We start from the raw sequence: 17946 nt of genomic DNA on the forward strand, positions 1-17946 counted from the left end.
GGGAACATCATACACCGGGGCCTGTTGGGTGGCGGGGGACAAGGGGAGGGAGAGCATTAGGACAACTCCCTAATGCATGAGGGGCTTAAAACCTAGATGATGGGTTGATGGGTGCAGCAATCCACCATGGAACATGTATACCTATGTAACAAACCTGCATGTTTAGCATATGTATCCCAGAACTTAAGATAATAAATCCACATTTCAGTCATCATTTTGAACTATGTGCAATCCATCCACTCAGTTCACTCATTTATCTAACCCCTTCCCCCACATCCATCCTTCCATCTGGTGGGATAGATCCACTGTCTATTCATCTCACAGATACTATCCTAGGGTCAGTAAATTCCTTTAAAAGAGACATCTTGAATGAGGGATTAAGCTTCTGCTTATAGGCAGTAACTTGTTATTTTTTGCACTTTCCAGTTTTGTATACGTTGTCCAAATATGCATTTTCTCTATGATGTTGAAATCTATGTATTTTGTAACCAGAGAGCTGGAATAGTCCCAGAGAGAAACATTATAGAAAAGCTCACAAAACAGTACTAATGAAGTTTTACTGGGTAGTTACCCCATGTGGGGCAAGTGCTGAGAGCAGCACAGGCATTGCTTCACCACATCCTCAGACACACTTTCCACAGTCCTCTGAAGGGGCTTCTATTTTTTTTTTTTTTTTTGAGACTGAGTCTCGCTCTGTCGCCCAGGCTGGAGTGCAGTGGCACAATCTCAGCTCACTGCAAGCTCCGCCTCCTGGGTTCACGCCATTCTCCTGCCTCAGACTCCTGAGCAGCTGGGACTACAGGTGCCCGCCACCACGCCTGGCTAATTTTTTGTATTTTTTAGTAGAGACAGGGTTTCACCATGTTAGCCAGGATGGTCTCGATCTCCTGACCTCGTGATCCACCCGCCTTGGCCTCCCAAAGTGCTGGGATTACAGGCGTGAGGGCCTTCTATTTTTATCATCTATCCATATCATTATAAATCTAGAATTTGAGGCTCGGCTGGGTGTGGTGACTCACACCTGTAATCATAGCACTCTGGGAGGCCAAGGCAGGAGGACTGCTTGAGGCCAGGAGTTTGAGACCAGCTTGGGCAACATAGTGAAACCCCATTTCTAAAAAAATTTTTTAAAAATTATCAGCCAGGTGTGATGGCTCCCACCTATAATCCAAGCATTTTGTGAGGCCAAGGCAGGCAGATCACCTGAGGTCAAGAGTTTGCGACCAGCCTAGCCAACATGGTGAAACTCTGTCTCTACTGAAAATACAAAAATTAGCTGGGTGTGGTGGCACATGCCTGTAATCCCAGCTACTCAGAGGTTGAGACAGGAGATAGAATTGGCTACTCGAGAGGTTGAGACAGGAGACAGGAGAATCACCCGGGAGGTGGAGGTTGCAGTGAGTGGATATCACACCACTGCACTCCAGCCCAGGTGACAGAGCAAGACTCCATCTCAAAAAAAAAAAAAAAAAAAAATTAGCCATGCATGGTAGTATGTGCCTGTAGTCCTAGCTACTCAGGAGGCAAAGGTGGGAGAATTGTTTGAGCCCAGGAGTTCAAGGCTGCAGTGAGCTATGATCAAGCCATTGCCCTCCAGCTTTGGTAACAGAGCAAGACTCTTGTCTCAAAGAAGTAAATAAATAAATAAAAATAAGAACTTTAATTCACCACAGCACCAAGATTCTAAAATGCCATCCACGGGTAGAAGATATATAACAAAGAACTATATCCAGAATATATAAAGAACTACAAATTAACATGAAAAAAGTAAACAGCCCAATGGGAAAAAAGGACAAAAGATTTTGCAAACACTTCACAAAAGCAGGAATCCAATGGCCAACAAACCTGGGGTCCCTAACATGAAAAAATGTTCACTTCATTAATCATCAGGAAGATACAAATAAAACTACACTGCAATACCACTACACACCCTTTCACAACTAAAAATAAAAAGACAATATCAAGTGTTGGCAAGGATGTGGAACAACTGGAGCTCTCATACGCTGCTGGTGGAAGTGTAAATTTGTAAAACCACTTTGTAAAACTTTAGCAGAATCTACTAAAAATTATCATATGCATAAACCATGACCTAATAATTTCACCCTAATTATATACCCATCAAAAGTCACATATATTGGCCAGGCCTGGTGGCTCATGCCTGTAATCCCAGCACTTCAGGAGGCCGAGGCAGGTGGATCACCTGAGGTCAGGAGTTTGAGATCAACCTGGCCAACATGGTGAAACCCTGTCTCTACTAAAAATACAAAAAATTACCCGAATGTGGTGGTGGGCACCTGTAATCCCAGCTACTCGGAGGCTGAGGCAGGAGAATTGCTTGAACCCAGGAGATGGAGGTTGCAGTGAGCCAAGATCGCACCATTGCACCCTAGCCTAGGTAACAAGAGCAAAACTTCATCTAGGGGGAAAAAGTCACATACATTCACAAAAAAATGTATAAAAATATTCATAGCAGCAACACTAAACCCAAATGTCCATCAACAGTAGAATAAATAAACTGGTACAGTCACACAAAAGAATGAAAAACTACAGCACGATATGGATTAATCCTACAAAAGTTATGTTGAGCAAAAGAAACTCAAAGAGGCTGGGCACAGTGGCTCACTCCTGTAATCCCAGCACTTTGGGAGGACAAGACAGGAGAATCGCTTGAGCCCAGGAGTTTGAGACTAGCGTGGGGGAACAAAGCAAGACTCCATCTCTACAAAAATTTAAAATTTTTAAAAAATATTAGCCAGGTGCGGTGGCATGTGCCTGTAGTCCTAGCTACTCAAGGGGCTGAGGCAGGGGGATTGCTTGAGCACAGGAGGTCAAAGTCGCAGTGAACCTGATAACACCACTGAATTCTAGCCGGGGCTACAGAGTGAGACCTTGTCTCAACAAAAGAGAAATTGAGGCCCAAGGCCACCAAGTTATTAAGTGGCTGAGCCAGGGAATAACCCATGTTTGTTGGATACAAATGTTTTATGGGCCGTCTGCTGTGTGCCACGTACTGCTCTGGTGGGTGATAAGGAACAGCTCTGAAGAGGACAGGCAGGTACATCTCTGCCCCTGGAGGCTGCCCTTTAGGAGGGAGGCAAACACAATTACAACACCAGCACCATGAATGAAAATAGTGATTGGAGAAAACAAAGAGCTGTGTGGAGAATAGTTTAGATAGGGTGGTGATGTAAGGCCTCTCCCAGGAGGTGACATTTGGGAAAAAGATCTAAATGGGGGGAGGGAGTGAATTATTTATTTGGAGGAACTGTCCCAAGCAGAGAAACCTGAAGTGCAAGGGCCCTGAGGGAAGAACCATCTTGCTGTATTCAAGGGTTAGAAAGAGGACCCTCGAGGCTGGAATTAGGTGGAAAAGAAGGAGGCAGTGTCAGGCAAGGGCAGAGCAGCAGGAATGATGGTGAAAAAGCCACTGGAGAGTTCTGAGTGGAATTGTTATGTAATGGGATGGAAGTGATTGAGCGGAGAGGACAGTGGACTATGCAGGAGAAGGAGGAGCTACTTTCAGGATCAAGGCTGCTTAAAGACAAGATGGGATGGGATCCCATGTGCAAATGGAGAGGCTGGCCTGAGACAGTTGTCACTGGAAGGAGGCACAGCATGGGAGTGTGTGTGCAGGCAGGCGGGGTGTGTTCTGATTGCCTTCATTTCTCAGTAAGAGAGGGAAGGGCACTCTAGGTGTGAGGAAAATGAAAGTGTAAAGCAGCCTTCTCTCCACATCAGAGAGGTGCAGTGCTTCTGGGAGTGAGCTTTAAAGGGAGCTTGAGATCTGTGGTCATAAGATTAAAGGAATACTCTTATGCTGCCTGGATGCAAGTAAAGAGTGGACAGAGAATTAAGTTTAACGAGGGTGGGGTTTTGCCAGGTGAGGGTGACGGGTTTTGTTTTACTTCAGTCGTGCTCTTAACTTCCTATGCCTATTAGTCCAACACAGTGCTTGTGTGAGCAAGGGCACACTGCCCCGCCATAAGCAATAACCACTCCATGTTCTATGTCTGGAAGGTAGGTTGTCCCTATTTTCTTTCCTGTTCAAAGTGCAAAGCGTTTTTTATTTTGTTTTTTTGAGACAGTTTTGTCTGATTCACCATCATTCCTGCTGCTCTGCCCTTGCCTGACACTGCCTCCTTTTGTTTTTTGAGACAGTCTCACTCTGTTGCCCAGGCTGGAGTGCAGTGGTGCAATCTTAGTTCACGGCAACCTCTGCCTCCTGGGTTCAAGCTATTCTCATGCCTCAGCCTCCCGAGTAGCTGGGATTACAGGTGCGCACCACCACATCAGCTAATTTTTTGTATTTTTAGTAGAGATGGGGTTTCACTACGTTGGCCAAGCTGGTCTCAAACTCCCAACCTCAAGTGATCCACCCACCTTGGCCTCCCAAAGTGCTAGAATTACAGGTGTGAGCCGCCACCCCTGGCTGAAAGTGCAAAGGGTTTTAACCATGCGTATTTGGGATGTCTGAGAGGACAATGCAGAGTCTTTCTAAGGCAAGTTATCTGAGAGAGCTCCACTCATAAACCACGTGATTGTTTAGATAGCTCTTTGTTACAAGCTGCTCTCTGAAAAGTTAGATTCTCCTGCTCTTGAATAATCCTATTCCTGACAAGTCCTCTCCTCTCTCCTCATCCAGTAGTCACTGTGCACACAGCAGAGCAAAATCACCTCATATTCGCTCTCTAAGTCCTTAATAAAAGGCAAACTAAAGAGACTTAGAAATTTCTAGAAATGAAGGGTCTACAAAGAAAACGATTAGATTAGAATAACTAGATTACAAAAATGTAATATTGACAATTTTAAGCAAGCAAGCTTTTTTTTTTTAAATCTGAAAGTGTAACACACATATATACATATTATATACTTGGCTAATAAAATTAAGTAGTTTCCAATTAAACTCAACTCTTTAAAAGGCAATTATTTATTAGTGACTATGTGTAAATGTATAAATTTGGATGTATAACTACATTGTACCCATAAACTGAGCATTAATGCTAAGGGTCTACTAACCTCCTTGGAAATGCAGTCATCTTTGTGTTCTGCCAGAGTAGCCATTTCTCATAAAAGAGAGTTGCAGTGAAGAATGCAGGCAGGGAAATTATCCATAGCTCTGGGGGAGGCATAAGAAAGTCCCCAGGATCAGACTTCCCTTTGATCCAAGGGCTGCTTGATAATTCCGACTTCCCATTGGCAGAGAGCACAGATAAGGGCCTTTATACCCTGGCAACATGCCTGGGGACTTCATTAACTTAAGGGCTTCTGCCATCTTTGCTGTAAGTAACATAGGAAAAACTCACAAAGAGAAAAAAATGTTATTTCTGTGCATTCATATGCAAGGATTTGATTCTAATTTTTTGGACTCTTTCAGGAAACAGCCCACTGGAGAAAACCCCTGATCTAAGAGCACCAGTCCTGTCTTAAGCTACAGCACCTTAAATCCAGGGATACTTTCACCTAGTTTAGATGGTTGAAAGAAGTGGGATCTAATGATCTACTAGAACCTGAGATTAATTATTGTGAGGGGGCAGGGTGAGGTCACAGTGAACCACAAACTCTTGAGTAAGCGCATTTTGAGGGCTTCGCTCCTTGGGTTAGTCTTAATGTGTGTTTTGAAGCAAAAGAAATGAGTTGATCATAGTTAATCCACTTGTTCATCAATCTGAACTTCCCTGTCCTCAGAGCAAGAAGGCTAAAAAGCACTGATAGTAGAACATTCTGCCTTCAGAACAGGCTTGAAAAGGTAGTTGGTATGGAGGAGGTGACAGGCCCGGGCTGCCTTCCTCCCTACCTTGGGTCTCACGGTGTTGGGTGAGGCCAGGGATGGGAAGAGCACAGTCCCAGGCATCTCTGACTTGCCCGAATGCCTCTGTGCTACATTCATTTACCTGCTTACAAGTCAGACTAACTTTACTCATGTTGGCTCTGTGAGATCCTTGGGAAGTAAGAATTTATTTTTCTCAAGACTTTTACCTGAAGAAAAGTCTTTTTTTTTCACTAGAGTGTGACCACTAAATGGAATGCTGGAGTTGAAAGTTACAAATCTGAAATCAAGATCTATATATTTGAAATTTCTTTTTTTTTGAGACAGAGTCCTTGCTCTGTCACCCAGGCTGGAGTGCAATGGCACGACTCACTGCAACCTCTGCCCCCTGGGTTCAAGCGATTCTCCTGCCTCAGCCTCCCGAGTAGGTGGGATTACAGACGTCTGCCACCACGTCCAGCTAATTTTTTATATTTTTGGTGGAGATGGGGTTTCACCATGTTGGCCAGGCTGATCTCGAACTCCTGACCTCAAGTGATCCACTTGCCTAGGCCTCCAAAAGTGCTGGGATTATAGGTGTAAGCCACCGTGCCGAGCTATATTTGAAATTTTTTATCCTTCAGTGAAATGTTAATAAAAAGAGTTTTTATTGAGAGGCCATTTAGGATTTAAAAACCAGGATGTAATCAGCTAGACTTTTGCCAACTCACAGGCACCTACGGAGTAAAGGGCATGGTGTCCAATGGCCTGGAGAATCCACATAGCCCAGATGCTGGCTGGCTACCCCCATCCCAGGGAGACTTGCTACACTTATTTTAATTGCTGGCTCTGCAGTCAGAGATGATCAAAAAGCCCTTCCTTTCTGCAGGTTCCTGAGGCTCCTTGGGTGGTGAGATTATTACAGTGACATTTTTCTTTTGTTTATATGGATTCCCAAGGAACATGTACTATTTTACTTTTTAAATGTTAGAGCTGGTGACATCTTACACGCTTGTTTTGGTCCTAATTTTAATTCTAAAAACCTCTAGTGTTTCATGGTTAAGTATTGTAATAGGTGAGTATATCTTTGGTTTATTGGGTTATGTGGAGATGATCAAGCTCATATAAATAAAAATAAAATAAAATAGTGTGTGTATACATATGTGTGTATATATATATATACATATTTCATATATATATATGATTATATATATGCACCTCAACCAGTAATTATACTGCCTTTTTCATTCAAATGTTATATTTACCATGGCAAGTCTTGATTTTTAAAGAGCTTTTATTTCCTTTTTTTTTTTTTTTTGAGAAGGGTCTCGTCTGTCACGCAGGCTGGAGTACAGTGGCTTGATCATGGCTCACTGCAGCATTGACCTCCAGGGCTCAAGCAATCCTCTCGCCATAGTCCCTCCACTAGCTGGGATTACAGGCACATGCTATCATGCCTGGCTAATTTTTGTAGTTTTTGTAGAGACAGGGTTTTGCCATGTTGCCCAGGCTGGTCTTGAACTCCTGGTCTCAAGTGATCTGCCCACCTCAGCCTCCCAAACTGCTGGGATTATTGGTGTGAGCCACTGTACCTGGCCTGGAGCTTTTTTAAAAACAAGTGTTACAGAATACCTCTGTATTATTTTTTATTTAGCTAATTGGTGCCATAAGCCATACAATATATATTTAAGTAATAAAATAATAATACATCCTTGCAATCATTTCAGCATATCCCTTTATAAGTAACTAGTTTCCTTATTCACTACCAGTTTCTGCCATCCACAATTTTCTTAATCCTGAAATCGTATATTTGACATGTGGGCAATTTCTCTATTTTTACGTGCTTGAGAATGTCTGTATTTGGCATAGTCACATATCACTGACAACTGGTACGGTAGAGAACTATTTTTTTTCCCTTAAATAGACATCTTACCAAGCACATCTTTGTGCTGTGAAGAGAACATTCAAATTTTCTTGGCTTTTGCTATTTTCCGGGCGTCCAACAGTTTCTCCTGTTTGTTTATAGCATTCTTCAGTTCAAAAATTCTTCCTCCAGGAACCCCTTGGCTCCTTTTGGAGTAAATTCATTGCAAGAAACTGAAGGAAATTTTAGGAAGTTTCACATTGTTCTTAACATGATTCAAAAGCACATTTTGTTTTTAAAACTTTATTAGAGCAATGAATGGTAAGAAGGACTATGTAGTTCTGGAAGCTTGCTGTATATTCGATTATTATTGTTTTTTCTTATTTATGTGTCTACTAAATTTTCTACTATGAACCTATATATATATTTTATTATATCAATTCCAGCTATCTGAAATATGAGGAATTTCAATTTTAATTAGGTATGTATTTTTTTAGATCAAAAAATGTTTTCATCTTTTTTTCACTGGTTATTATATTTCTCTCTGTTATTTTTTAGAAACATCTGTTGCTCATAAATTAGATTTCTGGGTTTTAAAAAGTTCTATTTTCATCTTCTGTTTCCACTGGGTTGGGGATGATTTTGTTTTAGTTTGTCTTCTAATTCAGTAATTCCTTTTCCCATGGTCTCTAAGTCACTTACCTGTGACTGTTGGTCAAAAGGTTGGACCCATTATCTCCTTACTGTCCTTCTTACCATTCATTGCTCTCTCAGGAAGTTTCAAAGATACAGTGTTCTCTTGAATCATGTAGAGAACAGATGTAATTTTCTAGAATTTCTTTACATTGAATTTATTTCAAAAGGAGCCAACCTCTGTGAATTTTCTTAGTGTTTCTTTTTATTTGAACCACAGAATACTTTTTATATGAAATGAGTGATAACTTATTTCAATGCAAAGAATGTAACAACAAATAATTTTCCTGACCAAATAACCAGTGGACTTTCCTCCAAGAAATACTTATATCAAGCAACCCGTGGATCCTCCTACAGAGGAATGGATAATCAGAATAAAGCATTTACATACTAGGGAATACTATTCAGCCTTGAAAAGGGAGGAAATTCAGGCACACGCAGCAACATGGTTGAACCTTGAAGATACTATGTTCACTGAAATAAGCCAGGCACAAAAGGGCAAACGCTGTATGATTCCTCCTATATGAGGTGCCTAGTGTGGTCAAATTCCTAGAGACAGGAAGTAGGATGGTGGCTGCCAAGGGCTCCGAGGATGGGGAGAATGAGGAGTTGGTGTTTAGTGGGGACAGAATTTCAGTTTGGGAAGATGAAAAGTCCTGGAGATGGATGGTGATGATGGTTGGACAATGTGAATGCACACAGTGTCACTGAGCTCTATATGCTAAAAATGGTTATGATGGTAAATTTTGTTATGTATATTTTACCACAATTAAAAATTAAAAAAAAAACACGTAAATCTACTATACCAGCCATTAGAAGGGACAGTTTACTCAAATTTGTATTTGTAGGCACAGGCAAAGAAAAAAATAACTTTAAAAAAAAAAAACAGTGAGATTCTTTCTTCAGAGCGAGACAGGGAAAAGAAAGAAAAGAAGAAAGGAGCCAGGCATGGTGGCTCATGTTTGTAATCCCAGCACTTTGGGAGGCCAAGGCAGGAGGATCACTTGAGATCAGGAGTTTGAGACGAGCCTGGCCAACGGAGAAACCCTGTCTCGACTAAAATACAAAATTCAGGTAGGAGAATCATTTGAACCCAAGAGGCAGAGGTTGCAGTGAGCCCAGATCAAGCCACTGCACTCCAGCCTGAGCAACAGAGGGAGACTGTCTCAAAAAGAAAAAAAAGAAGAAGGCAGAACGACACCAAAGTGCACGGGAAGCACCACAGAGCTCACTGTGATGCCTGCAGCGACTCCCAGCACTGTCAGTCTGCTTTGCCTCCATCTCTTCCTGCTCCAGGTTTGGGGCATCTTAACGACATTATAATCATCAGAAATTCCTCTCCATTTCTGGCCTGAGCACTGTCTTCATCTCTGGATTTAATTAAATCATGGGTTTCAGTATTGATTGGTTTTGTCTTTTCTGTTTATCATTCCCTTAGGAATGGCTGTGGGGTTGATGGGTAGACTAAACAGGCATCTATATCACTTGATGGATATCTGACCCCTGCTCTGGAAAAGGAGGGATTTGGCAACTGTTTTAGCACTCATATATTAGCACATGCCAACATTCTTTCCCTTTGCATCAAGGACTAAATTGTGACACTACAAGTTTGAGCATCTAGATAAAGCCAGACCAGTCATGAGAAGAGAGAAAAGGGAATATTTTAAAAAATATAATGGGCTTTCTCCTTGTAAAAAAATTATTAAAAAAATTATAGATGTTAAAATAGTTAACAGAGAAAACACAAAAGGCCACAATCCCACTATTTTGATAATTCCTGTGATTTTTTAAAAAAGAAATCTATTGTTAGGAAACATAAACAAGTCTAAAAAAGGAAAACAGTGGGGAACGGGGAGGGACAGCATTAGGAGATATACCTAATGTAAATGACAAGTTAATGGGTGCAGCACACCAACATGGCACATGTATACATGTGTAACAAACCTGCACGTTGTGCACATGTACCCTAGAACTTAAAGTATAATAATAATAATAAAAGGAAAATAACCCTTTGTTAGTAAATATAAACAGGTAAAAAAAGAAAAGGCACAGAATGATAAGTGAAATCCTGCACACCCCACTCCCACATAATCCTCAAACGTAGTCACTGTTACTCATTTCTTGTTATCCTTTCCTGGAAATAATTTTTCTAACTATTAATTAAAAACTACATCAACGAGGTAATATTAAAAGCACTGCTCTGAGCCTTGCTTTTGCACTTCATAAAACATATTGAGGCCGGGCTCTGTGGCTCACACTTGTAATCCCAGCACTTTGGGAGGCCGAGATGGGTGGATCTCCTGAGGTCAGGAGTTCAAGACCAGACTGGCCAACATGGTGAAACCCTATCTCTACTAAAAATACAAAAAAATTAGCTGGGTGTGATGGTGGGCACCTGTAATCCCAGCTACTTGGGAGGTTGAGGCAGGAGAATCACTTGAACCAGGGAGGAGGAGGTTGCAGTGAGCCGAGACCGTGCCATTGCACTCTAGCCTGGGCGACAAGAACAAAACTCTGTCTCAAAACAAAACAAAACAAAACAAAATCCACCATCAATGAAAAAATGTATTGAGAACCTTTCCCCATAATCACAATCTGCTCCCCTGCTGCTTTTGCCCTTAGAGTGTATCATCCAGTCTCCCTAATGGAGACACTGGCTTTCCTGTCGTTGCTGTTCCCACAATGCAGCAATGAATAATTTTGTCTATATATCCCAAATAGATTTTGCAAATATGCCCAAGATAAATTTTGATAAATTTGATAAATTTTGCTAAACTGCCTTGAAAAAAATGGGCCCAATACTGTACACATGCTTCTTTCACTCTCTTATCATCCCTGGGTACCATAAAACTTTTGAATTTTTGCTTTCTGATTGGAGCATTTAAAAAAATAGCCTTTCATTTATTTTACAGCAGGTTTAGGTCCACAGCAAAATTGAGCAGAAAGCACAACGTTCCCATATATTCCCTGTCCCCCATACACGCACAGCCTCCCCAACTACCAACATTCCACATAAGAGTGGCATATTTGTCACACTTGATGAGCCTACCCTGGCACATCATTATTACCCAAAGTGCATACTTCCCATCAGTGGTTACTGTTGGTGCTGTATATTCTGTGGGTTTTGACAAATGTATAATAACATGTAGCCACCATCATAGTATCATATTAAAGAATTTCATTGGCCGGGCGTGGTGGCTCACGCCTGTAATCCCAGCACTTTGGGAGGCCGAGGCGGGTGGATCACAAGGTCAGGAGATCGAGACCATCCTGGCTAACACGGTGAAACCCCATCTCTACTAAAAATACAAAAAATTAGCCAGGTGTGGAGGCAGGCACCTGTAGTCCCAGCTACCCGGGAGGCTGAGGCAGTAGAATGGAGAGAACCCAGGAAGTGGAGATTGCAGTGAGCCGAGATCGCGCCACCGCACTCCAGCCTGGGTGACAGAGCAAGACACCATTTCAAAAAAAAAAATAGAATTTCATTGCCCTAAAAATCCTTTGTGATTCTCCTATTCATCCCTCCCTCGCCGCTAAATCTTCACAACCACTGATCTTTTTTACTGTCTCCATATGTTTGGAAGGTCATATAGATGAATTGTAAAATTATGCAGGCTTTCAGATTGGCTTCTTTCACTTAGTAATATGCATCTAAGATTTCTTCATACCTTTTTATAGCTTGGCAGTTCATTTTTTTTAGTACTGAATAATATTCCACTGTTTGGATGTAGCAAAATTTATCTGCTTGCCTGCTAAAGGACATCTTGCTTCCAAGATGCCTCCAAGTTTTGACAATTATGGATAGAGCTGCTGTAAACATATGCAGATGTTTGTATGGACGTAAGTTTTCGACTCCGTTGGGTAAATACCAAGGAGTGAGATTGCTGAATCATATGGTAAGGGTATGTTTAGTTTTGTAAGAAACAACCAAATTGTCTTCCAAAGTAGCTGTACCATTTTGCATTTCCACCAGCAATGAATGAGAGTTCCTGTTGCTCCATATCCTTGACAGAATTTTGTGTTGTTAGTGTTTGGATTTTGGCTATTTTAATAGGTGTCTTTGGTACCTCATTGTTTTAATTTGTAATTCTCTAATGACATATATTGTTGGGCATCTTTTCATATGCTAATTTCCATTTGTATATTTTTGGTGAGCTATCTATCCAGGTGTTTTGCCCAGTTTTAAAAATTGGCTTGATTGCTTTCTCATTGTTGACTTTCGTGAGTTCTTGGTACATTGTGAATACTAGCCCTTGATCAAATACGTATTTTGCAAATATTTTCTTCCAGTCTGTAATTTGTCTTCTCATTCTCTTGATGGAATATCTTTTGTGTGTTTATTGGCCATTGCACTTTTCCCCCCTAAAAACTGACGTTAGGTTCTGGCCCATTTGTCAGATGGTTTGTCTTTTTTTTAATGACGTAAATTAGTTGATTTTGCTCTTAAAAGCTTAAGCTGTATCAGATTTATCTATTCCTCCATCATTCGAAAGACTTCACCTGTGAACTCATCCATTTTGTTTTGTTTTAGGGAAAGTGAACATTTCCTTTTGTCTATTCTGTGCTAAGCTCCTTGCCTCTAATCCCTGAGAGGTCAACATTTGGACCCTGCTGCAGAGAAAGAAGAGAAAAGTGTTTTGTTTAAGAAGTCCTCATTTAATTTTCATGTCCTCTTTTTTCTAGGTCACTGGATATATTCATGTCAAGATTCATCATATGAATATATTTATCTTGATGTGTTCATTCACAATTTCTAGGTCAGGTAGTAAATGCCTAGGTAGTAAATAAGAACATTCCAGCTTTCATAGTGCTGCCAAAGATTAAGGTGTTCTCTCCCAAAAAGGCAATGGTAGACTTTTAACAGTACCAAGACTGTCAAATTGTCTCTTTATTTATTTATTTTTTTTTGAGACGGAGTTTCATTCACTCTTGTAGCCCAGGCTGGAGTGCAATGGCGCGATCTTGGCTCACTGCAACCTCCGCCTCCCGAGTTCAAGCAATTCTCTTGCCTCAGCCTCCCGAGTAGCTGGGATTACAGGCATGCGCCACCACACCTGGCGAATTTTGTATTTTTAGTAGAGATGGGGTTTCTTCATGTTGGTCAGGCTGGTCTCAAACTCTTGACCTCAAGTGATCTGCCTGCCTCAGCCTCCCAAAGTGCTGTGATTACAAGCATGAGCCACTGCGCCCGGCCCTAAATTGTCTCTTTATGTCAGCAAAGAGTGACATTGATATTTCCTATGACAGAAGTCCATTATCTTTCTGGAGCCATGAACCCTGTTTATCTGATGAGTGCCTTGGATCCATTCCTAGCAACATGTGCAAATGTGTCCATGAAACACCAGGGCTTCATAGTTGTCCTGACCCCAATTTCAGAATGTGGCTCTTACAAACAGAAAGGATTTCCACTTTCCATTAGGATTTCCATTTCCACTTTCCATAAATTTTTTCTAATGTCATTTCTACAGAAAATGCAACTCGAAGAGAAGGTTTAGAACCAACCATTGGGGATCACAGAATGTGATTTGGCATTTTGCTTCTTAGAGTCCAGAAAGGAAGGATGTAAACCACCCACCCCTACACTATGGCAGCTGAACCATAGCTGGCGGGAAAGGTGTTTCAGAAAACAGCATCTCCAGATTTGAGACCCCAGAATGCTTCGTTAGTGTGAGCTCTGGACCTCTTCCCCTCAAACTGAACAGATTCCTTAATGTTGGGCTGGGATAGAATCTAAACTTCCAAAATGTCTCTTTGAGAGGTTAGAGATTGTGAGCAGGGCCTGGGTAAATTATCTAGAGAGAAGATGCCCAATCCCTTCCCTTTCTTTCTGTTCTAGAAGGGCAAGTCCACCTGATGCCTTGCCCAGAAAGCAAATGTACAAATGTCCCCACTGCTGATCAAACCTGAAATTAGTTTGATCAAAACCTGAAGGGACTTTTGCAGGAGACACATTTATGAATAAGCTGCCACTATATTTCTGGGTTAAATTTGCTTATAAGAAATAAAGGGCTTGATCAGAAATCATGGCTGTGGTGTGTGCACATTTCAGCTTACTCCTTCTGGAAAACCCTGCATCATGTTCTGGGCCTGCCCATAATTGGTCCTTACAAAGTACCCTATATTGTCCACCTCCAGAGGCATGGAATAGTGCTCTGTCATTGCCTGTTTTCTTGTCTGTCTCCCCGCTACACACTTGCCCTTATCTTAGGCAGGTGGCTTGATGAGCATGGGGATTTGTCTTGTTTGGTTTTACATGCCTAATGGTTAGCCCCAAGGAGCTTACTGACAAATATTTACTAAGTACATAAATGACATTGAAGCCACAGGCTACATAAAGATGCCCAGAATAACTGTTCTGAGCAGATCTCCACGGTTGAGGGACAGAATGTTGCATGGACTGGAGAGGTGGGAGCAGAAGGGCTGAGGAAGTGGAAGCAGGTTCTGGGGAAAGACGATTAGAGGCAAGAGGCTTTGGGCATCAGAAAACAATTTGCCAGATTAGCAGTGAGAAAAAAATGTGATGTGGATTCTCAGCTAGAATAAATTACACATTATGTTGCTATCTAACCATCGACTTCTATCACCCTTGGAAACTCCTTTTCTATTCCACCCTTGACTTTTGAGAATGGAGACAAAGTTTACAAGTTAACAATAGTCAGAAGATCTTGTAAAATAACCCCTTAAAAAGTCATTCTAAAACCCTCTGGTAAAGGTCTGGGCAGCATTGATCCTCTGCATGTAAATAAATCATGTATGTAATTCTAGCTCAAGCACTCGAGATTACATTTACTGTGTTTTATCTGTATCATTTAATCTATAGCTCCTACAAATCAAAATGCTTTCTTAAATTCTCCTCTAAGAAAAGGCTACAAACATTTATGAAGGGAATAAATAAAAATAGAATATTGTACTGTATAACTTCTTCAGACATCTTGCTTCCCTAGCATAACTAGACTTACTTCAGTTAGAAACAGATTTTTAGACTATTAGGGACTAAGTCTCGAAATTTTGTCTCATCATAATATTGTTAATGAGGTTTCCTTTTAGTGCTGGTTAGCTAAGTATTGGTGATATGCTGCAAAAATAAATTCTGGATGTAATAGTAAGGCAACAGGAAAACAATTCACAAAAGGCTGCTATGGCTATTATAAAATACAAGTCAAAAAATAAATGCCATGTCACTTTCCCAAAATACCATGGGGCCAAGTTTCCAAAATCAGAACTGGAAATGAGGCAAGTTTAAGAACATGGCTATAGTGCCATGAACCTGGTGATATCATGAAAGCCAGAATTCCAACTAAATCCTTAGAAAGCCCCATTTTCTTACAAGTTGAGGAAAATGACTGAAATTTCCCCAAGTCCCTCTTTGTGCAGAGACAGTTCTTTACATAGCATAATGAATAGAAAACCACAATTAAGAGAAAATAGCATCTTGGGCAGTCCTGTGGTTCTGAGGTCTGTGTAAAGCTGCCTGCTCTCCCAGGATCTCAGGAGGCAGGTCCACCTCACTGGGGCAGTGTAGTCCATCCCAATTAAACAGAGAACAAACTCTCTCCTTCTCCATTAGTTTTTGGATACTCCTTTTTGACACATTTCAAGGGTAAAATTGAGACTTCATCTGGACACACTGGATGAAGGGGATCCTTTGGCAACTTTGGGGACCTTCACCCCAATATTGAAATACATGGTGATTGATGTTTATTGGAACCTGGTCTTGCCATTTAATCTCTGCCAAGCACAAGGGCTCAAGATCATTTATTATAAAGCTGAGGTGTCTTCCAAATTAATTGGCTTGTGTCTAACAATCCTAGGTAGCTGGTCTCATCAGTCGGCAACCTGTGGATTCCTTTTGCTACTAACTTGGTTGAAGTATTTTCCAGGACATTTTATATCCTATAGCAGCTGGTCCATAGTTGCTTTATTATGATTTGAAATATTTTTTTGAAATATCTACTTTTAAAATCCCCAAGAAAAATATTACTATAGCCAAAGGTAATGACCTAGAATTTGGGGGAGGGTATTTATCAATTATTTGTCCACTGCAGGAGACTCAGACTGATGTGGAGGAGGAAAATCTTGACCCTATTTTAGAGTGCGAATTTAGCCTATATTGGTGGGGAAATGTCCTATTGAGTTGCCTTTTTCTTAAAAGGATAGTGTCAACTCTTACCTCTGCTCAGGGGGTCTGACAAAGTAAATGAATCTGTAAACATGAACTAGTGAAAAGATAGTTTAAGTTTGTTCTTTGTTCTTTCTTTTTTTTTTTTTTTTTTTGAGACAGTCTTGCTCTGTCGACCAGGCTGGAGTGCAGTGGTGTGATCTCGGCTCACTGCAACCTCTGCCTCCCAGGTTCAAGTGACTCTTGTGCCTCAGCCTCCCAAGTAGCTAGGATTGCAGACGTGCACCATCATGCCTGGCTAATATTATTTTACTTTTTATTTTTTTTATAGAGATGGGGTTTTGCCATGTTGGCCAGACTTGTCTTGAACTCCTGGCCACATGTGATACACTCACCTTGGCCTCCCAAAGTGCTAGGATTACAGGCGTGAGCCACTGCACCCAGCTGTTCTTTGTTCTTCGGCAAAGAACTTTACTTTGAATGTTATGCTGTTCAGTTATTATCAAAAGCTTGGTTGCAGAGGCACTAGATTAACATGAAGGAAGAAGGAGAGGACCTTCCTATGTTTACTTCCAACTTCTTATTGAAAGAGCCAGAAGATACAGAATATGAAGTAAATAAATAAACAATAGCAATCTGAGGTGAGAACAAGAATAATCCAGTGTAACATAATCCTGATGGGGTTTCCACACATTTTAATGCTGCTAAAGACAACATAAGAAATACGTCTTTGACTACACATGACCCAGCCTCTAAATCTACAGAAGTCTCTACTCCAGAGTAGATGGCCCCACACGGGGTGGGAACGTCATGTCCTCAGCCTGCCCTGAATGCTGGTGTCCTTTCCCAATTGCTTGGGCTCTGCTAGAGTCATTCCCCAGCCACCTATTTTCTATCTGGAGGCCACAGTCCCAGGCCTCAGCATGGGTGGGGAGGAGGCCCACTGCACTGCCAGGTGAACGCTCTGCAGGGTGGGTCTCATAAACCAGGTGTGGGAGCAGTATGCTCGGGACTTGAAAGACTCTCACTTACCTGGCTCACACCAACAGCTTCAGACTGCATCAGAGTCTCTGGCACTGCAGGAGAACCGGCAGGCAAAGGGAGGGCCCCCACTCCCTCCAGCAGCCCCTACAGATGATGCCGGCTGGGTGCCTGAGAGTGGGAAGAGGAGGATGTGAAAACTCACTGTCAGGTCTAGACCCAGCAGGGCAGCCTGGTTATTTTCAGTGGACTTTGTATTGGGCTGAGGACAGTTTACCCACCCTGTCTTTGGCAAACTTTTGTGATGGGCTGATTTCTGTTTTTTGATGTATAATCAGAGAAAGAAAAATATATCATGGGGCTTATTTAAGAAGACTAATGGTAATGCACAAGGGGGAGTTAGCAAGGGCCAGAATATGGAGAGGAAGAGCTTGCCTTTGACAGTGATTTTCTACAGAAAATAAAAGAAAGATATAAAACATGATAGGTGCTACCAATAAGACACAAAAAGTATGAAAAGCAGGAGGATATATAGGGACAATA

At 41.5% G+C, this 17946-nt stretch overlaps 1 protein-coding gene across 7 annotated transcripts in view; it reads right to left on the reverse strand.

Annotated features, from left to right (window-relative positions):
* Positions 1-17946, reverse strand: part of HECW1 (HECT, C2 and WW domain containing E3 ubiquitin protein ligase 1) — a 473895-nt gene that overhangs the window by 184861 nt on the left and 271088 nt on the right. Inside the window, exon 1 of one of the 7 annotated variants that reach the window (XM_063609594.1) lies at positions 17455-17534. The exons of the other annotated variants lie outside the window; for them this stretch is intronic. Within the exon in view, the coding sequence (XP_063465664.1) occupies positions 17455-17484 (30 nt within the window). The 5' untranslated portion in view covers positions 17485-17534. Of the gene's footprint in view, positions 1-17454; positions 17535-17946 lie in introns of those variants that run through there. 7 annotated transcript variants of the gene reach the window in all.

This window comes from Symphalangus syndactylus, chromosome 9, assembly GCF_028878055.3.
Source record: "Symphalangus syndactylus isolate Jambi chromosome 9, NHGRI_mSymSyn1-v2.1_pri, whole genome shotgun sequence".
Classification (NCBI taxonomy): Eukaryota; Metazoa; Chordata; class Mammalia; order Primates; family Hylobatidae; genus Symphalangus; species Symphalangus syndactylus.